The sequence below is a fragment of the Opisthorchis viverrini genome, assembly GCF_000715545.1.
Source record: "Opisthorchis viverrini unplaced genomic scaffold opera_v5_450, whole genome shotgun sequence".
Classification (NCBI taxonomy): domain Eukaryota; kingdom Metazoa; phylum Platyhelminthes; class Trematoda; order Opisthorchiida; family Opisthorchiidae; genus Opisthorchis; species Opisthorchis viverrini.
In genome coordinates this window covers 167,860-190,072 of record NW_008752110.1, presented here as the reverse complement: position 1 = coordinate 190,072, position 22,213 = coordinate 167,860, and the positions used below count along the sequence as shown (strand labels likewise).

The 22,213-nt window shown below is 46.5% G+C and overlaps 2 protein-coding genes across 2 annotated transcripts; one reads left to right on the top strand and one right to left on the bottom strand.

The window, feature by feature from the left end:
* Window positions 1–103: 103 nt before the first annotated feature.
* On the top strand, window positions 104–11,103 carry T265_15357 (hypothetical protein; the record flags this gene model as incomplete). The annotated part of the gene is made up of 8 exons (XM_009177717.1): window positions 104–243; window positions 636–706; window positions 3,606–3,813; window positions 5,459–5,660; window positions 5,703–5,787; window positions 6,719–6,830; window positions 10,583–10,727; window positions 10,795–11,103. Coding segments are annotated over 8 exons (1,272 nt in total), but the record flags the coding sequence as incomplete, so codon positions are not given.
* On the bottom strand, window positions 5,834–19,294 carry T265_11139 (hypothetical protein; the record flags this gene model as incomplete). The annotated part of the gene is made up of 6 exons (XM_009177716.1): window positions 5,834–6,146; window positions 9,004–9,148; window positions 12,006–12,195; window positions 18,774–18,884; window positions 18,919–19,082; window positions 19,120–19,294. The coding sequence occupies 6 exons, from the start codon at window positions 19,270–19,272 to the stop codon at window positions 6,067–6,069; spliced, it is 843 nt and encodes a 280-aa protein (XP_009175980.1).
* Between the last annotated feature and the right edge of the window lie 2,919 nt (window positions 19,295–22,213).

The following is a 22,213-nucleotide window of genomic DNA, read 5'->3' as shown; positions in this document are numbered from 1 at the left end:
GTCATCACCAACATCGACAGCATGATATAAGTGTTCAACACTCCTGTTTCGCTGCCATACAATTATGATTTATCTGAGAGCCTTATTTTGAAAAAAATAAAAGTGGGCAGGGAAGGGCCGTAGTGCTACCACAATCAGTTTGTGGTGCCCACACCTCCAGGCACTCATTCAGGCAATTTGGATAGAAATTGACAAAAAAACGCCACATCTTACAAGCTTTCCAACCAGGGTCAGTGGGGATGGGTCAGCGGTCCCCATCCTGGAGGGCGACTAGCACCGACGGTACCCAGACTTTTCGTAATCTCTTTCATAGACTCTTCCGCCCCCCCCCCCCCCAGCCCAAAAGAAATAGTCAGTCTGTAAATTCCTCCCCGAAAGTCCTCGATTATCCGTGAAGTTGCGCGCAGTTCGGGGAATAAAGGGCCCCGATTACAGCTTAACTCTGCAAGCTTATGCTCACTCTAAAGATATTGCTCACGGTTGCACACAGCTTTAATCCATTATAGTGGTATGAAGAAAAACCACGTATAAAATAGTTCATACCAGTGCTGGTCCAAGTGATTAGAGCGCGAATTTACTGACCGGAAGGTCCGTGGTTCGAACCCGATCTCTGCCTCTCGACTTTCCTTGTCTAGGTTTGGGCAACCTAGCAGTATCCTAGCCCTCGTGCAACCTTCAGGTGGCATGGCATTTATGCACCGAAAGGGTGCTAAACCTGAAAGATTTATTTTAATTTTTCTTTATAAATGATCTGCGAACCTGTGAATGAACGCCTGAACGAACGAATGGTTACTTCTGTGGAGTCCATCAAGGGGCGCGACGAGCATTGCATAAAAATATCCTACAGGGCGGGCATCTCGCGCTTAATTATTCTTCCAGCTTCATTATCAGTTGGCTTAAGCCCCCCCTAGGCAGTAAAAATGGTCAATTAACTGAAGTGTGCTTCCTGTACAATTAAGTCAAACCGCTGAAAGATTCAGTATGTTCCAATTAGGAGTGTTCAAACGAAGGTATCGGGTCTCGAGGTCACATTGTAACTAATCCTTGTCCTATAAACCTCCCACTTTTACGGCATCTCTTGGATCATTCTGGATTCAAAATATGGGCTCAAGTCGGCGATCCCCACTCAGATGTGCCAAATAGGGCGACGGCATTTTACTGTCATCAGTTTTATCAGTAGACGCAATCGAGTAGACCCAGTACATGAAACAATCCAAGGAGTTTGTGCTTGTCAGAGGTGAACCAAGCAAATCCGCTTCCCTGCGTGCACGCGATGGCTAGTTGTGACTAATTCATCCCGTTTTCTTTTACCCTCTTGAAGGTAAACAACTGCGGATGAGCTCTTCTCCGGTATATGTGCACACCCCAAACACCGTCACGGTCGTGATCAACCAGGAGCATTTGATGTCGACGTCCATTTCCACATGGTTTTTTATCTTCAGCCTATTATGAACGTGCAGTTTGGTCATCAGCATTCCAGACAGGGTCTACTTTATGCACTATGGTCCTAGATAATTGATTATCTCTTGGTGATTGTTGACTCTTTGCTAATCAATATAACCGAATTTACAGCTGACGCTGGACGACCTAGTTCGTCCGTCTCTCCAAGGAGGCACGTTTAGAATCCTACTTCCTCAGCCCGATTTACGCTGCATTGTGAAGTCGAAGTTCTCAAGCCTTAATGTCCATCTGGCTAGTAGTTCTTGTGTGTCCACGGCTTCTACCAACTCCGGTGGGAGTTGATGGTCCACCTAGACAATGAATGTGACGGCGACAAGATGGCCACATCAAATGACTACGATACTACTCGGTTGGGGAACAGTTCTCTTGGCTGCTGTGAGCTCCGGAAATGTTTACCCCAACACCACCGTTACTGGGATCGGCTGACACAGTAAATCTGCCAAACACTCGCATAAGTCAACGAGTGGATCGAACAGTATAGCTCACCACAAGAACCACCAATGCCCGGCAAGGAGTAGCAGAGTATAGATAACTATTTAAATAACAACCCGACGTGATAAGATTGCCAGAACAAGTTCAGAACAAAATCTTAAGGTCTAACACTACCCAGTGATGTTAACATAAGAGAAGTACATTCTGAATCACACTGGGGCATCGGCTCACAATAAAATCCCTTCTCTTTAAATCGAGGCAAAGATGAATGCTTCGGCGAACCACCAACAACTATTCAGGGCAGATATCTGTAAAAGCGACTTCAAAAAAAAACAGCCTTTCTTCCGCCAGGATCCACAAAGCAAGAACTGATTAAGTTGCACTACATCAAGAGCCCTTGTGAACATTACTCCCTCGGTCTTAGCAGAGGTCCGGCTTAGATTAAACAGATGTTATCCCAAACCCGTGAACTGTAGCGACGTATCAACATGTTCCATACAATAATAAGAGTTGCGTATTAAGACTCCTGTTCGGATGACAACTCAAAGCATGCAAAATAGATTGTTAGGCCCAGCCAAGAAAACAATTTGACCACGTGGCCAAGCATGCCACTTGGTAGCCGACAAATATTGCCTCTCCAAAGGGCTGATCGATGCAGCCTGACAGAGCCAGATGGTCTGACAAGCGTGAGCAGGAATTACATTTATTCGCGGTATGGTTATACCGGTAAGTGCGGGGCAAAGAATTGAAGGGGCTGCCAGTGTAAACTTTGTGGCATTTGGATAAGAGAATGGGCGTGGTTCGAGACGACCTTATGATTGGCCCAATGGACTCGATAACAGGAACTTGGGGGGTTCGTATTACCCCATATAAAGGGGCAAAACAGATCTCGCACTCACCTATCAGACCGAGGAATATCCAAGTTGAACATAAACCTCGATAGAAACAGTTGTCGACCTAATGAGGAGGTAAACCTAAGCACGTTGGGGGTTAATTCCTCAAATCATCCTTGCGAAGTACAGGACATTCCTCATGTAAATAAATTCGCATAAGCGTAACTATGCAGTGTCGCTGCCGTTTGGACAGTTCTCTTCTGTTCTGGTGCGATTAGCCCGGTTATTTCCACACGATAGTGGAGCAAGACTGAATTTTCGTATGAACTGATGATTAGTGCACATCCTTAAAAGTACCGAAATTTGACAGTAATCGTGTTATCACTTAAATTATGGCGTCTGGAAGGGGGAAGGTGTTCACGCTTCAGCAACGTAGCTAGTTCGACCGCAAATATCTATGACTGATCATTAGTAGTCGAGATTGAAATGGTTCGAAATTCACTCAGTTTCTAATTCAATCGCCAATCTAACTTTGTTTATATTCATCAGTGAATCATCCTGACGGCGTCCAAGCGATAGCGAAAAAATTCGGGTGATAGAATAGATACACAGTGTCACACCCTCAGGATGATATCTGCCAAAGTGTGTGCTCTCAAAAGTGGAAACAAGTGAGTCACAAATTTATGTAAAATGCCAGAGACAGAATGTATCCAATGAAAGAGCAGGTCGATTGAGAAGCACGTTTTGTGCTGAATCACTTAATCACCACAACTGGGGAGATGAACTGACATTCTTGGGAGCTAAAGCACCCATAGGAGTGCAGTTATTCGCCCATGGGTGGAAGCCTGGAATGAAATTTAAAAAATCGTTCAACTGTAGCACCCTTTCGGTGCCTAGATGTCATGCCACACGAAGGAGGCACGAGGGTTAGAATTCTGCCATGTTGTCCAAGCCTAGACAGGGGAAGTCGAGAGGCAGAGGCTGGTTTCGAACCACGGACCTGCCGGTCAGTAAATTCGCGTTGTACCAACTTGGTCCATCTCGCCTGGAATGAACCGTACTACATGTGCCTCAGTGCACGAGCCTCGTCTGTTTCACTAAATGAGAAAATTGGTAACAAACGCATTAGATAATTGCCCTGTTAGTCGTTCTACACAATGAGAAACTAAACTTTCATCTCCGGTAAGTTAGTCAAATAACTGCTCAGTGCAATTCCTCTCACTAGATGATGGATATAGGAGCGTTGGAAAAGATCTGGAGGTAGGATATTAATAACCAGTTTTCAAAAAGAAAAAAACGAGCACCCATTTGCACAAATCTCATTCTGTTTACAATCCAGGAGATATTGTGATTGAATGCTTGAAAACTTTAGTTACATACTTTACTAGGATCAACGATCAAGGATATGCACTGCTGATGAGCTCGGCTCCAGTGCTTCATCCCTTTTGGTGTGGACTCACCAGAATAACTGTGCCAGGACAGGACGAGCACTGTTCAAATATTCAATTCTACACCAATTAAGACGCTTTGGAATATCTACACTTTGTTAGAGAGGGAAGAGGTCTTCTTCCAGATTCATATGGTGAGCTCCCACGCGACGCCAGAAAGTTGAATGAAACGATTGTCTGGCACAAGCTACTAATGGGGATTCAAATCAATCACAACCAGGCGCGAACTCGAACAGTCAAAGCAGTGTCCAGAGAAGCGGCCGAAACACTGTACACTAATAAATCGGAGCGATTTTGCTTAATAAAATCACAGTTTCCAGGAGCTTTTTCTTGGTTGTTCTTGAAAGTCATGACATTAGCGAATGGTGCCGACCTCTCGAATTCATATGGTGGTTGTTTAGCCACTCAAGGTACGGGTTAACATCGCATCGTGTATAACTCAATAAACAGGTTTTCAAAACTCAGGATGGTGCATTTTGGGCTTCAGGTATCAAGTAGGTGTCCCCAGTTAGGACAAAAATCTTGGAGGTGAAACCCCACACTCTTGTCCCAACATGCAGCCACAGGCGCATACACAAACGCAGATATTGTATTCCAGCTGAGTTGATTGACGATGCCAGTACCAAGCCCTGTACCATTTGACAACCTCGATGTGAGAAAAAATATACCAGGTGCGTCCGGCCCGTGCTGATGGAGTAACACACTCGTTCCGTGTGTCAGATTTCCAAAGTTCCACCCAGACAGGACCAAGAATATGCACTGCTGATATGCGCTAATATGAGCGAAACTCGTGTCGAGTGCTCCCTCTTCATGGTGTGGAATCACCAGAACAGGAGGACCGTCCAAACGAGTGATGTGAATTGCAAACTATGGGGAGTTTGTAGATACCCCAGTTTAGGGAAAGGTAGACGAACTCAGGATAGTCATCCGAAAGCCCGAATTCAGTGAAAACGTTCACTCGAAGAATCGGAGTGCTGAACAAGACACATGATGTAGGCGACTTGTAAATTCAGCCAATAACAGCTTATATCATATTTTAGCATTCTCAACAGAAATATACCTACACAAAGAACGTAGTAGGTAGTAGGAGTCTAGACAGAGCTCNCACATGATGTAGGCGACTTGTAAATTCAGCCAATAACAGCTTATATCATATTTTTAGCATTCTCAACAGAAATATACCTACACGGGAGTCTAGACAGAGCTCAGGGGCGGCTGACACCCCCCACCCCCCGAAAAAATTTCTACGATTCTAAACTACTGCATCTGGGGGTTGACGAACAGCCTAGAAGAATTAAATAGAAACCACATGTTCCGTGTCAGCAGACCATCAGCTAAGCTAGGTGAATCGTTCAGCTGTACCACCCTTTCGGCGCCTAGATGCCATGCCACACGGAAGTACGAGGGCTGGGATACTACCAGGTTGCCCAAACCTAGACAGGGGAAGTCGAGAGGCAGAGGTCAGGTTCGAACCACGGAGCTTCCGGTCAGTAAATTCACGCTCTAATCATTTGGTCCATCTCGCCAGGTGAAGATGGCCGACATTCGGTGCAGAAACGCACATCAAGATTTAGAGCGAGGGAACGCGAGCGAAACGAGGCAAACATGGACAAGTATGACCACCGAGTGTTGCAATGGCCGATAAAAAAGAAAAAAACCGAGGCAAGAACGGAAGAAATGTATTTGAGGCCGGGCGCAGCGACAAACTACGGGTTAATATACACAGAAAAAACCACTGCTACGAGGGCTGGGCGAGATGGACAGGCATAATGGTCTGAAGTATAATGCATGAAATTCTGGGACCTAGATTTCAGACGACCAAAGAAGTCGTTAACAGTAGTGTGTCATGAGGAGAGGAGAATCACGGCTCACAAGTTTGGTATTGATGTGCATCAGTACTCAAGATCAAATCCCAAACCGAGTTGAGGCATCTCCGGGCCGTTGAACATGCCGCACAGCGAAAATTGGAATTCTAAACAGTGGAGAAAGCCAGAGAGAAAAGTTGACGGAAACGAATAGGACTGGTGAAAACCTAGACGACGAGTCAGACTCCAGACGCGGGACGTCTTGGATGAAAGACCAGCTGTTATTTATGCGCTGCTGTAAGCCTGCAAAGACCCAATCACGCGACTGGAGTGAGTGTGTGAGTGAGTGAGTGAGTGAGTGAGTGAGTAGGGAACCTTAGTAGTTAATTACGTGCACAGTGTGACGAAAGTTGCTGTCTAACGGCACTGGTGAGGACCGCCTCCTCAAGAGGAGCCTAAAGAGCGAGAAGTGCATGATAAATATAATATGACCCACAGCGAATGTATCAGGTGCTGTGGCAAATAAACGAATAGGGACTCATTAGAAATGGAAAAGCAGGTATTTTACAAAATTTGTCGGGCTTAGTTTTGACGCATAATTTTCAAAACAGAGAAGCGAACCACGAAAGTAACTGCTCACGTACTTCGTGTGATCTGAGTTGGGATGGAAACCACTGTATGACCAGGTACAAACAATAAATAACAATCGTTCATCTATAAAACCCCTTCCCGTGCCTAGCTGCCACGCCACCCGAAGGAAGCACGAGGGCTGGGATACTGCCAGTTCGCCCAGGCCTAGACATGGGGAGTCGAGAGGTGGAAGTCGGATTCGAACCACGAACCTTCTTTCAGTGAATTCGCGCTCTAACCACTGAGCCATATCGCTCCCCGTACGCTCAACAGAAACCCTACCCATTCGAAAAAACATCCCACAATCACGACCGGTTCTGAAAAATCGATCGATTTTGGTGGACAACCTCCAAGAAAATCAACACCAGATATAGCCAGGATACAAATTCCTCTGATATTAGAGATCAGAATCACACACTCCAGGACCAAGTACGTACTGGAGTAACAACATGGCCGACATGTTTATTTTCGGGGTGATCTGGAGCCTAAACTCACTTTTGTAGACACGGTACATGACCACTGAGATTTTCCTACTCCAGAGACCCTACAAAAGGATCGAAAGAAAATGATCTCTCTTAAGTGGGTCCTAGACCTAACAGAAGATTCAGCGGATAAACCCAAAGTGGACTTTACTGAGAAGCGGACCCATTTCGGTTTAGTCCCTTAGAATGCGACGGATGTATTTGGAATTAAGTGGTTAAACCGTCCCAGGACTTCGCTCTGATAAAGATGTCCTCCTCTACAGAGACCACTCCCAAGAGAACACTTGATTGGGAGCTTGAATAATCTTCCAACAGTTGAGTCCCCATACACAGAATGGGTCAGCTATCGGAAACCGCCCGAAAAGGGTAAAACCGGTCGTGGACTGTCAAAGAATTTTCAGCAACCTCACGAGAAGTGGGGCGGCGCGGGGCACTGCATTCAGTTGCAAAGAAACATCATAAAGGAGAAATTCAGCTGGGTTCCAGGTGAGTCTCTCGCAAAACCAAATTTGCTTGTAAATGAGTGTATTCCGCTTATTCCGTGCAAGAACATGAGGCTGAAGGGGACTACGGAACTGCGCCCCCTGATGAGCCTCAAGAACGACGAAACCGGTCGTCGTAGGCTGTCGAAGAATTTTCAGCAACCTTATGAGTAGTACGTTAAGTTCTTTCCATCCCATGCTCCAATATACTTGCCTCCTAGAAACTGTGACATGTGTTCTGAGGAACGGTGCCCCGTATACCGGCTCGATGGACCTTTTACTTCGCTTGTTTAACGGCTATTTTCTCCCAGAGATGACCCGGCTCCGAAAATATCCCCGAGAGCTGCTACCCATGGAGCAGTGTTGTCAGCAAGGTTTTAGTACAATGTGATCTAGTTTCTGTTGCACTGTTTGACCCCGTAGACCAACTGCAAACCAAGCAGTTCGTAGTCGATCTTAACTGTGGACAGCCAAATTTTCAATAGTCCTCCGGTGTGACAATGCCATTCTGAGTAGGGTAGTGGTAACATGGAGAATGTGAATAGCTCAGAGTCTGATTCATGGACGACATGCTTCAGCCACAGTAGACTGCGTCGCTAGACCAAGCTGCAGAGGCTTGGGATATGATAACAGAGGTCCGTGACATCAGTAGTGGATTGCCGGCGTCCCAACCTACTTTGAGACACAATTGGTCACATAATGCGAGTGTGCGTAGATGGACATTTCGGAGATGTGCATTGGTTAGCAAGACGGTCTCACGCGAGTTAAGTCTATACAAAAGAGGGCCGTGATTGGAGGCACGGCGTACCACCACTGGGGCGTTTTCTCCCCGGGAACCATACAACAGGTTCGGGAACCAGGGAGTGTGTCCTCTACCGTTTGATTCTTCCACGGAGAATGCGATGGCGGGTGGAACAACTGAGTCTTCGTACACAGTTTATAGCCTGATTGCTACCTGCATGCACTTCTCAAGCCATTGGCTCGTTCAACTCACCTCTTCCTTCTGTCAATCATACTGGCTAAAAACTTACACCGCGGCACGAAACTCCCCTTCGTTCTCCCCGGAGCCACACGATTCTCGAACCTTCTTCTATTATCTGTTTCCTCAGCCTCTTAAGAAATTCGGTTACTATTTGCCTACCTAGTCCCAAGTGTTACGCGTGGGAATGCTTGTTTTTTTTCGCGCACTTTAAATGTCTCAGGGTATTTTCACGTGGTTTTCTCCTATTTTTTATTACCCCAACAGGTGTACCCCCTTCATGGATTCTTCCTTTTCCCCTAACCTATTTCAAGGACAATCAACAGACGATCGTCACCGATAAATACATGGTCAAACGATCACTTTCCCCACAATGATCCCCAATAAGGAAGAAACGTGTTCTGGATTAGGTTGACCATAATTTGTAATCTCAGCAGCAGAAGAAACGTACTTTTATCTAAGTAGGTCGTCAGTGATAGACTGATCCTTGTCAGGTGATCCAATTTCGCCTTGATAAAATGTCCGTTCTGTTCATCTAACACGTACTTTGAACCCACAGACCAGGCAACCTGCTCAGTGTCCCGACTCCAACTGACCTGGAAAAATGACGAGATAAGCGGAAATGTTGAAGTTCATTGAAAGTAAGAGTGTCGGTACCGAGAAGATTAAGGAAGCCTTTTTGCACATGTGACAATCAACTCTCTGAATGAATCGAAAGATGGGGGTACGGTGGCCACTGAAAACCACCCTGAATAAATAAATGCAAAACAGGACGGTGTTGGCAGTGTTCACAGAGGTGTATCAGGCGAGCCGGGAGTGGCTATGACAACGTCCTTCAAACGAGCGGGATTTCCACTCACCGGTTTCAGTAATCTGTGTGGAGTGCTTAGATCCAAACCTAAGCTAAGGGCGCTTCAATTCATCGTTTTCTCCGATTGTTCCACGTCACGGGACTTCATAGACGTAGGCAGCGCGATGCGCTCCGGGGAGGAATGTTCCCAGTTAGAGAATGGTTATCAGAGCAGCCATTTGGGGTAGAACGGCAAAATGAAAACCTTCGGTACCGGAAATCGATCAATTATCGGTTGCTGCGAACTGTTGACTAGCCGTTTTATATCTGGTTGGTCTAATGGATTCAAGGTTTCCATGAGGACGGTACATCGGTGTTTCACAAACCGACACGATAAGGGAACCGGATATCTACACAGGGCTGGAGATTTGGTCACCCTCAAAGCCTAAAACCTGTACCGGTGCTCAGAGTAAAGCAACGAGAATGAAGAGCAGGTTTCCGCGTTTTCGTGTTAGTATACTGAAGCCAAAATAGTGACACCAAATGGAAACGGTAAATCTCGTGAAAAAAGTGTTCCTTTTAACCAGAAAGGATGATGCATACTGCAGAATGTTTGCTGAGCCTCGCCAATCGGTTGCAAACTTTTCGTCACTAGTCGAGGTGACGACACCAAGAAGAGACTGGAACGGTTTGTGCATTCCCGTAAGTCATTGAGCTACAGTTGTTAAATTCACGGCCGCTGGTACCCGGTTGGTCAATGGGTAGAGGTCTGACTAACGCGGGCCCCTGGTCCCCTAGACTGTTCTGAATGTCTTAGGCCTTGCGTTTAGGCTTTTCAAACAAAAATTGAGGACCCTAGTTCTCTTCCTGTCTATATTATGGCTACCTGGCCCACACATTTAGAAACAACCTTATGCTAAATCAACTGGTGCCATCAGCCAGGTCGCCTCACTTGTTGATGCGGCAGAACAGGTAAACGAAAAAAGCCTCTACTGATGCCTACCTTCTGCTCCTTTTACATATCCGCTCTTCTCTCCCTCTTCATACCGTTTTCAGCGACATCTCCATAGACACACTTTTAAGGACTAACAGATCTGTTCGCCTCTCATTGGCGTAAGCTGCAATGCCTATGGTTATGTCGGCCACTACGGAGGTAGGCACTTCGGAATCATTCTTCAAACCTCAAATCCTAACGCACATGACAATCTTTAACGTTCGTACTCTAAAACCAACTAGACAGTAAACTGCTGTGGTATGCGTGCTGGGCTTACTATCTATTGAAGTGCGCTGTCTCTCCGAAAGGAGGTTTTGAGACCCAAGTACGGTTTATGCTCGCTTCGGGTTGCGAACCTCTGGCGATCCAGAAGACGCTGCAGCTGGTTCCAGTGGGGTTGGCATTGTTCTGAGTCATCGAGCTGACGGGTCTCTGATTGAATAATTGCCTGTTGATAGTCGCGTCTGTGCGGTTTATTTGGCAATGTCTGTGAGAGTTATGTGCACGCGTCGATAATCACAGGCTGTTCATTGTATCTGCTTATGCCTCAACAGACTGTAGCTCTGGCACACTCAGAGACGGTTTTTACGGTGCTTTTGACGCCTTGTTGCGGCAGGTTAAGAGCTCAAATATTGTTGCGGTTGCCGGATATGAATGCACAAATGAGCAGAGAGAGTTCATGGCGAGCTACTCAAAGGCAGGTGTCTAAGCAGGTGTCTAACAAGGTTGCCTACTCTTTTTTCGTTTTTTTTTACTTTCGTCATTAATGAAGCGATGAGGCGAACAAGGGAAGACTTCCCCAATGCCCAGATCTCCGACTGAGAACTTCATCGAAATGGAACATGTGGACGACAGTGTTCATATCTTTGTAAAAGAGCGGAAAGCGCAAGCAATAGTGAAAAAGCTGACCAGGTCATCCGGTTCATCGGCCTGTGTTCAGTGCCCATAAAATGCGAAGGCATGCCAAGTGGTCCACGGTGACTTAACATGCTTCAAGAATTCAGTGAATGACGTTGGAACTGGTTGAACACCATACGTATCTTAGTATTAGCTCAGACGGTAGTGTGAAAGATGATGTCAACGCAGGAATCTCAAAGATCAGGACTACGTTTGCCAGTTGACATCACTTGTGGCATCAAAAAGGCATCTCAATAACGACGACGTCTCTCAAACGACTACAGTATCAGGCCACAGAGGGGAGCTGTATTGGTGTACGGTTGTCAGACTTGATTTCACACCAGCACAAAAGCGTGCTCGTCCGGATTCATTCACCATCCAAGTTATCATGTGATCACATTCAATGAATAGACGTCACACGGTTGGCTCGACAATATTGACACCCATTCGGTTGGTCCATGTCACTGAATACCGTATATCCCCAAATCCCAAGAAATGGTGCGCTTTTACGGATTGCGTATACCACCGATGGTTCATTCAAGTGCAACCGAGCGAAAAAAACCTAGTTATTAAAACAGCAAGGGGGGAGAGAGGGAAGTGGGTAGTGCTAACATTTCCACAAATATTCCGGGACAATTTGATGGTATAGGCTCGTGTTTGTAGGTTATGTCCGCCAGTAGGATACTGAGGAGCGAGCGACTGGACTTAATCGAAGAACGTTCCCAACATTTGTAGGCATCGACCATAAACCACCGGAACAAAAAAAACTTACTGATCCAGCCAGTTCAAACCGATCGGTGACTCTCTGAGAAATGCTAGCGCCGAAGCTCTTGCCCCAGTTGGAGATGAGTCCATGGAATGCAAACTCAGGGACTTGGTAGCCCACAGCAAAGTTGGCCCTTTGTAATTGCCGGTTGGTACTATCCAACTTGAAGTCGACACCAGCCAGGTAACCTAAATGACTAGGATAAGGGCGAAAAAGATGACGAAATTTCCCCATACAAGGTGAGGAGTGGAGAAATGGGTAAAAGGAATATGGTATTAACTTTAAACAAATGCGCAAAAGGCTCCAGAGCGTCGGGTTCTTCTCAGGAAGTTGTTGAAACCATTTGGTTTACTTCGGCGAAAATACATAGAGAATCTTCCCTACCAGCTTTCCCAGAATGGCGAATGAAACCTAAAAAACCCAAACAGAAGGATTTTTCAATTTCGGTCCTCCCGCTCCCACGTCGTCACCGAAATCAAGAAACTCCAACAACGGTTACCACTTCAGTAAAAGGCTACCTGGCCATACCAAGAGAAAAGCTGTCGGATCAAAATAAGTGCAAAATTTGCAGCCAAGCACCATGCTCTGCAGTTACCGAAATAATTTTGATTGCGTTGTGTCTGGAACGCTCCAATGATGTCGATAAGCGAGTTTGACTTCCCACCACCCCGCAGACAGTGACCACCACCTGAATCATCTATATTGCCATCAACTATGGGACATACCATGTAGTGCTGCGAACACTATTGGCTCAGTTTGAAGCTCGTGTAGACGAACGGTAATAATAATGACAACACGATAAGAAGAACGATTTAGCCATGGCACGATTTCGGTCCGTAACTGCAACTGAATTCGAAGGAAGCTGCTTCTAGGTTGCTCAAACATAGGAGCACGCAAAAAGCCACAGTCCGGTTCAGACAACGGAGTTCCTCATCAGCGATTCCGTAGCTTAAGGCGCGGAGTTGTTAGTATGTACCGACACTCAGGATGGGCTAACCGTGACCCGTGCTGTCTGGCTGGAGATGTTGCAAGAAACGTCGGTTAACCGGTACGGGCAAGTTCTTGGTATCAGTTGCTTTCTGGATTGTGTGACTGGGCGTTTGGAGGGTTACGTCCCGTGGAAGGTAGTTTAGCATTGGGCCAGTTCCCCATCCGGAATTTTTCACTTTAAGGTCTCAAACACAACTAAATAAGCTTATTAGTCAGCGAGGTATTATTTAACACCACCTTTGGTGGTGGAAGTGACTTCGATTTCGTGACTTCCTGCCCCCTCGCAACAACCCAATCCGGTTGAACCCATTTACTCTCCGGTTTTTTTTATCACATTTATTCCATCCATCATTTGGGCGTGCGCAAAACACAATTCTTCAATGACCGTCTTCCATCGCCATGGGCGAAGATCCTATTAACTGTCTGGGGAGGGGTAAAAGATCAGTGGATAGGGCACGAAATTACTGACCGGAAGGTTCTGGTTCGAACCCGACTTCTGCATCTCAATATATCCTGTTTAGGCCCGGGCAACCTGGCAGTATCCCAGCCCTCGTGCTTCCTTCGGGTGGCATGGTAACTAGGAACCAGAAGAGTGTTATAGCCGAACGATTATCTTTTTTATATTATCATCATGTTCCAATTGGGTTCATAAATGTCTTGAAGTTAGTGGCCTCCAAGTAAGTCGATGTGAGCGTTTGTGTTGAAAGTTCGTACTTACCAGGAGCAGACGATGATCAACACACAACTGAGGTAGCAACTGACCATTATCCGTACGCTGAGCATCGACTCCAAATCAACCACCTAACTGTGCTTCTTCCGGAATTAGTCGGCCAACTTGAAAATCCATATCACCCGCTGGGATTACAATACCTGTCCTTGCTGGTCGAAGCAGACTTTGATAAATCCCGTCCTTCTCAGGCTCAGAACTGCTCTATCGGGGCGTATGCCGACAACAACAAATAAACACGCATCGGCCTGCGTTGACCTTAATTGAACCGGACAACCGTACAATGCAGAAACGACTGTTTGCTATGATCCTTGGGGATGAGTGCAACACCCACACCATAGATATCGAGAGCCACCGCGTCAGGATTACCAGACACCTGAAAAGCATTCGAACATCTGAGCTCTTCCTAATCAGCTTGAACTGCAAGACTGCAGTGGGGTCTTGTATTCGTGTTCCGGAGGTACAGCACACATCGACAGATAGGGCGAGCAAGGTTTCAGCAAGAGAGTACGGCCATTGAAGGCTGCAACGTGGATTAGGTTAGTGGGCGATTACTTTGACTTGTTTTTCTGGAAGAGGGTTTCGACACAGAACAATGGCACTGCATCCTTTGATGGGTGGGGAGGGGCGTGGGTCGATGAGTAAGCAGCTGCAAGTGTGGATGATGCTTCCCGGTTGCATGAACCGAGGAAGGGGTTTAGGGTGCGGTGCCTGACCTTAAGCCTTTGCCTCAAAATACTGACCCACAAGGCAGTGGAAAGATGCATGGTTTTGTTCAGAGACTCTGGGCTAGAAGCTGACTCAAAAGAGTGAACCCTGAGGCAACGGCTCTCATGGTTTTGATGGGGGACCTCCTCGGAGCCAATGACCCAATGGCCTGGCCCGAGGAGGCAGGAAGCAATGGATTACTGTCTAGCTCCTTATATAATCCACACAGCAGGTGCCTTTTGAACAGCACCGAACTCCTTGGACTTAAAAGTTTTCGACCGTATTGAAAATGCTCCGTCTGTCACGGTCAAGCGTTAAGTGATTGGAGTGCGCGGTTTTCGGCACCCATCGTATCTAACACGTCCTGCTCGGGGGGAGGCAGCATGGATAATTCCATAAATATGGACATGCTGGTCGCCTGGGGGAGACGCCTTACTATGTTCACACTCCTATCGCAGAGGACATTACGACTTTACCTCCAGGTAGCCTCGCAATGCGATTCCTACAAAAAGTCCCTGTTCTTCATCGGGTTGCTCTCCTTTGGCCTTCCTGGCATGCTTGAACCATTGGGTACTGAGTTGAAGCCGGTATAGCCCGCAGAAGCATTGCAGCACAGAAGCCAGACCACCACGACAGGGCGATAGCGACAACACTCCGAACCCTGTGAGACCGATGCGCTAAATCACCGGGACACCTTGGCGTTATCCAGCCCTCGTGCTTCCTCTGGGTTGCATGGCAGCTGGACACCGAAAGGGTGTTACGGCTGGACGATTACTTCGTTTTTTCTATCCAGAAAGCTAAGATGTTTTGAATCATCTTTTCAGCAGCTCGGTGATCACTGTACAAAACAAAATACCATCACGGGTAATGGAATTCCAGTCTGGAATAGCCCTCAAAGTACGCTTGGACAAGTAATAATCATGGTCCCAAGAAGAAACAGGAGCGACTATTTCCGAAGCTGATCTAAGGGCCGCACGTACCAGGACCAATGGTTTTGTTCAGTTGGGCATGCAGTAGATTCCTTCCTCAGGATATTCACGCTGGTAAGTCTCACTCCTACACATCCACTAATGTTGTTCACGAATGGAGATTGACGCCCATTAGGTATACATGGACCGACTAATTTTTGTAGCTTTGAGCAGGTTACCATCCCAAGCGAATCAGTGTGGCGGCTGTTTGTTTACTGTCCCTCAATTTCATCCTCACTCACCCCATTTTGCCAAGCTGGATGGTAACGTGTAATCCGTAGCCAAAAGTATATTGTGGAGGTAGAGAATACAGCGCATGAATCGCTTCGGGTCATTACTGCATTCTTTCGCTTTCCCAAAATAAGTCCACTGTTACCGCTAGGCCATCATGCTCCTAACGCAGTTCTGGTCGAGTCTCACACTGCGAAAATTAGACGATACATTCGAGGTGAACCTCCAAAATCCTGAGAACGCTAAATGGGACATCAGTGGACTGAAAACATACTCTGATCACTGACTGTCATGATGTGACTTGGATCTCTTCAGTATGAGCCTATCGTATTTTACACTTTGGTCGGACCAGTACGCAGGATTGGATTTGGATCTTTGGTCCACAGCATGCTTCATCATCATCATCGTCATCATCATCATCAAAGGTGATGTCAACACCCCACTGTTGACAGTTATTTTTCACCGCCGTACAACCATAAGGTTCGTCTAATTATATTTAAAGCCCTAGAGTGAAAAGAGGGAAGAGACCTGGTGCTGGCCTATATCAAGCACTATGGACGCCCAATAAGACAAGCTGGAAAGAAACTGACAGCACGAACGCCACTGACATCGATTAGCCGCCATTTCTTGCAATGTCGCCAGCCAAGCACAGGTGGGGTCACGGGGACCCCATCCTAGAAGACGTACAACACCAACACCCAAACTCTTCGTGATCTCTTTTACACACGTCTACCAAGTCATGTGTTGTCCACTCCGCGTTTTGCGCCATCCCGAAGGAGGCACGGAGAACTACTCGTCTCATTAACGGTGTTTCGTCATGCGTAGTACATGACTGAGCCATTGTAGTCGGTGGTGTTGGATGTTTTCCCCGATTAAAGTACCTGTCGCACAACCAAATACGCGTTTTCTAATCATCTCATTACTAACAAGCTGACGCCATCCAAAACCAGCCACGCTTCTGAGACATAGGTGATTGACGACCTGAAGATGCTTTACACCATCTGTCCGCAGAGGGCATGCCTCACCCATTCAACGCAGCTATTATTGTAGCCTAGTACACGCGACCCATAAGATCTACTGATATACCCTTTTGGCGCCAGTGACGCAGATTAGCAGACGTGGTTTGGGCCTTTGAGCGTTGACTTAATCACACACATTTCCATCTGAGATAATATAACTACCGAGGTAAGTACCATTCTCCACTAGCTCAGTGATTTTCCCTGAATTGCAAGGGAAGTGTTCGGAGACTGCACGTTCTGAAGCATGACTGCACTTTAAGGGTGCAAAGCGCATGCCAAAAGATGGCAAGATGGTGATCAGTTCATTCAATAAGGCTTGTACTTCGACTTGGTCTTCAGAGATGAGGGCAATGTCACCTGTGTGCTCCAGATCGACAACGCTCTCACCAGCAACAATTTGAACACCGGGGTTTTGAATACTTTCCAGCGTTCGCCTCATTACTTCATCAATTACGAAGTTGAACAAGAATGGAGAGAGTGGACATCCTTGTCTGACACCACTTTTGTAGGGAAGCTTCTGGAGAGCTCACCATACAGTCTCAGCCGCCCAGAAGTATGCGAATACAGAGGTCGGATTGTGTTCACAAACTTCTGTGGCATACCCTGTTGAGCAAGTGTAATTAACAGCACTGACCGGTTGACAGAATCAAACGCACCCCTGAAGTCAAGAAATGCCGAAATTGTGGGTCGAGTATACATATGGCGTTCCCCTAGCACCCGAAGGTGCAAAGATGTGGTCAACGCAGCCTCTACCCGGTCGGAATCCCGGTTGATTCTCACGAGTCAAGGTTTCGTGTGCCACTGTAAGACGACGAAGAATCAGTGACGCCAGAAGCCTTGTCACAACAGAAGTCAAACCAACACCTCTGTGGTTACTGCATTCACTGCGAATACCCTTTTTGAAAACGGGCACTACTATCGAATCACCCCAGTTGTCTGGGACGGTCTCTCTCCCAGATAGACCCAAATAGGCTAGACAGACACTGACTGAGAAGTTCACCGCCATCATTGAAAAGAGCAGGTGGAAGGTCATCAGGACCGGCAGCACGATGACGCTTGAGTAGGGAAATACACTCGGACACTTCTGAGACTGGAGGCGGCTCCATATTCATGGTTCACCTTTCTGTTGAAGGCCAGGATTCTGGACTAGAGGTACTGGGTGGTCGGCTCAATGGTTTTCAAAGTGCTGAGCCCAACGTTCCAAACGTTTTGATTTGCTGCATATCGGAGCCATTTTGGACCCTGATCATTTTGCTGACAAGAAGTTCTCAGGGATCAGTCGAACGAACCAAGTGGTACAGCTTGTGGACGTTTTCAACATTCTTTGTATTTTCCATTTCTTCGGCCCTTCAGGTTTACAAGGCTTCTCGATCTGCACGGACACCCAGTTTCACCTTGCATCGGAGGGTACGTCAGGTGGAGTTGTGGTTGCGGCCAGGAGGAATCAGTCGACCGGCAGAGCATGCTTCCTAGGGAAAAGCTGTGGACACGGCCGACGAAACACGGTTGATACGCGTTCCCCATAAAGATTGAATCTGGCTTGTGGGTCCGTTCACTTAGGAACGGTGACTGGGGGTAGCACCGGTGCCATGTACTGTCCAAATATCTAATCTACCTTGGTGTATGAAGTCGTTCAGCTGTAGCACCGTTTGGGTGCCTAGCTGCCATGCCACACGAAGGAGGCACGAGGGCTAGGATACTGCCAGTTTTCCCAAGCCTAGACAGGGCAAGCCGAGTGGCAGAGGTCGGGTTCGAACCACGGGCCTTCCGGTCAGTAAATTCGCGCTATAACCACTTGAGCCATCTCACCCACCTCGGTGCATGGCACAGTAGAGGCTTCGGAAGGCTTGAGGGGCCTACGGTCAAAAACGACAGCGGGACGGAAATTTGTCTGAATGTAAAGGTCCAGTGGCTGTCAGTGACCAACGACGCTGTCCTAACAACTTTAACCCAGCTGGTCCCAAACAACACTGGGACACGATGAACTGGAACCCAAGTTGAATCTTTCTTGGAGGAACCAATTCAGTTGCGTGACAGTATTATTCAACAAACGCTAATTTTTTAAAGGTGTTAGGAAAACAGGAAGAACGCGGGTTTCTCTAGCTTATAAAGGAAACTGGACAAAACTAACCTTACGACCAGAGATGGTGTGATGTCAGGAATAGCCGACTTAAAAAAGACATCTACATTTGCGTTCAATGTGTCCGACTTAAAACCGTTGGTAATACTTGCACTAGATAGGCTACAGAAATAAGTGACACAATTGCTATACAAACCCGTCGTAAATCTGTCGCGAGTAGCAAAATGTTTGCTTCATCCCCTTTACTAGTTTATCTTCAATCGTGAGTTCGGACTTCAGAACATCTTCAGAAGTCCACTTCTCACAATATGTAGCACCGTATGAGGGGAAACTGATTTTTCCTTCTATATCAGAAGCTATCTGGAGTAGGTCATTCACTGAGCAATGGGACAAATACCTTCTTCGCCTTAAAATGCTGGTTGAAGTTCGACGACAGTTTGTGATCGCCAACGGATGAACCAAATTTAACGTTCAATACACCAAAGAAGTAGTTTTTCGTCAGCAAATCTTTAGCATCTTTACCCAAATCGGAGAAAGACGGCGGAGCCATGAGTACCAGTACCGGTAACCAGCTATGAACAGGACAGTAAAGCGATTGACCTGCGGAAAATCCAGCGTGCTGATTGGCTTAGCTCAGCGCAGACTCCAGGAGGCCGTGGAAAGACCAAATACCACCCAGTTCCTTGTACATTTAAGCTCCGAGGATCTTTTCATGCCGTAACGATAGAGTATTCCACATGTATTCTGGCTTAGATATGCTTGTTTGTACGTGATTGAATGTCGTTCGTTAGGCATCACACTCAAAACTGTATCCGCAACTAATCCCGGCGACTATCCAGGCTTCATGCTGGAGTAAAGAATGTGCAAGTCAAGTCGCCAATCATTTCGCGTTTTCCCACGAAGCCACCAGATGAAACTAAGTTTTTCAGTTTTCCTGAAAACAAGGGAAATTATCACAAGATGTTGAAAGGAACGGAGAGACATATCGAAAACCTAATCGTTAACGATAAAGACGAAGGGAAGCATGATTTACCCAAAACATTTGGCCCCCGGGCCACCACAGATAATCAGATAATACGGTTTTTAACATATATCCGCTTTTATTGTGACGATAGCAAAATGAATTAGCCCAATGGATAATAAGAGCTTGTTCCGGTGATCAACGGCCTCATTACAAGCGAATCGTCCTTCTTTTCAGTTTGAGAGTTGCGTCAAGAGTTGCATTCCGTAGAGCTTTATCGTCCATGTTGAACAAGCCATTCAGCACTTTGATGGCTACAATAGGAGCCCTTGACACCATCTGTTTTGGCATGAGAAACACATGTCATCCGGAAGTACCTGCTATCGAGATAATAAAAACTCCTCCACGTTATTTGCGGGGACACTTCAGTGCAAATGAGCACAAATTAGGACGAAGGATGTGTAATGCCTGTTCTGCTAACTCCCATTTGGTCACTCGTTCCTCACTTCGGGCCTTTTGGTAGGTCTTAATCCCGGATCATCTCTCTAACTAGACGGTGCCACTTCTACTTTTTTGCACTTGCTTCATTTACGGCACAAGTCCGCCCGCCTTCTCTGTGGACTTTACACTCAATGTTTGTTCTAGTCCTTAAATGTACGATAGATCCAAGCTGCATCTGGTAGAGTGCCTCTGAATTTCGTCACCCTTCGGTAAAACGAATTGACTTTGGTGGGTCACAGGACTTGTGGTACCACAACCTGCACATATTGCATGCACACACTGTTTTAACCTGCCGCCTGCGTATCGAAGATCCGTATTTATGCGGTTTGGTAGCGGAAAAATTTCTTACAGTCTTGTGGGTATGCGGCCGCCATTGTCACTTCTGGAGGTCTCACAACCTTAAAGGAGATTATTTGTGCCTAATGGTCTAAAAGATTATCATATTTGGAGGTGTTGTCTATTTCAGTGGACCCGGTAGTGTTGTGTGCTTCCAAAAGGATTTTACAGGGATTTCATAGAAAACTCTGTGGTTTCTCTTTTATTTCTAGCCGTTCCAGCTCCGATTCCCTCCAAAACTATTCGGAATATAAGTCAAATTCCCTGCCATTATTTACATACAGTAAAGCAGTCTTACAATCATTAGTAGCTGTATACACGAGACATTGGAGGATACGAAGAACAGGAGTTGCTGTGACAGACCCCTAAACTTGTCTCTCACATCCGCGCGCCAACCTGCATTGAAATATCTTTAGCTGCTGCTTATTGTTCACCTGCATCACCGCTGTGTGTCCTTTGGCGTTTGGCCTTGGTTCATCTTCGTCCGTGAAGTCCCGTGCACTCTGAGTTGCTCAACTGTGCCTTTCGTCGCCCACAGTGGGACGATTTGAGCTTCTCCCAGAAAAGCCTCACTCCTTTCTCTCCTAGAATAATGGGTGCATTTTTCTGTGAGTCTAACTGAACTCGCAGGGAGGAAGTATTATTCAGGTCTCAGGCAAAATGCCAGAGTACGCCATGAGCGCATCATCTCCAAGTGGGATGAGGGAACACACGTTCTCCTTACGTATCGGGAATATCATTGAAACTTGCTCTGACCGAGATTTCATGTCAACAGTTGACAGCTTATTCTAACCGCCTACCATTCTGTTTTCGCAGATAACTGAAAGTACCCCAAAGTTTGTCGCTTACCCGAAAAGGTCAAGAAGAGCCCCTGTCCTAGAGACTGATGATTGCTTTCATTTTCGAGAGTATAACAGCAAATCCACTGGTCTTTTTGCATGATGCGAACGTTGCATCCACCTCCATTCCGTTGTAGTCGATGAACGTCTATGAGAGTTATGCTTTTTCCCTGAGGCGGAAGCAAAACGTCTAAGCAATATTTCAGGTGGGGGTATTTTACTTCGCCACGGAAAGTCGAAATCAGATAAGTTGTGCTCGAACAGTATCCTGCGAAGTTCAAGCGGTTTAAATAGTTCTATGCCAACAACCCCAAATTCCGGAATTCAACAACCCCCGGTTGACTGCCCTTGGCTGTTGACTGAAACTGCATTCGTTTAGTAGAAATGCCAATGTCTGCTCCGCGGGCCGGCTTAGCGCATTGTCAACCAAGCATCCCCTTGTACTGATCAAGAAAAAGCACATATTGCGCCAGTCTGTAACCTCGTTGTGATCATGCTGCACGTCCTCCAGCTCGCTTCAGGTATAAATAAGTTGTACCTCGTAAGCAAAGAAAATGTCCGCGCTTGATCCTAAATGGAACAATGACGTAGATGCGAAATAACAAGAAAAGCATCGAGGAATCTTGTCATGTACAGCTGCTTGCCACAGCAAAATTTTTATATTGATGAAAGAGAGCGTTGCTGGCAAATTTGACACAATCAGTTGAGATGGTCTAACAGCGATTTATGTTTGGATATCTCTTTAGGCTTTTCAGAGATCGCATTAGCTCGATGATAGATGCACAGGATAAGGCCGATAGTTCACGGTTCAAAACCAGCCTCGGTCTCTTGACCGCGGCCGTCTAGGCCTGGGC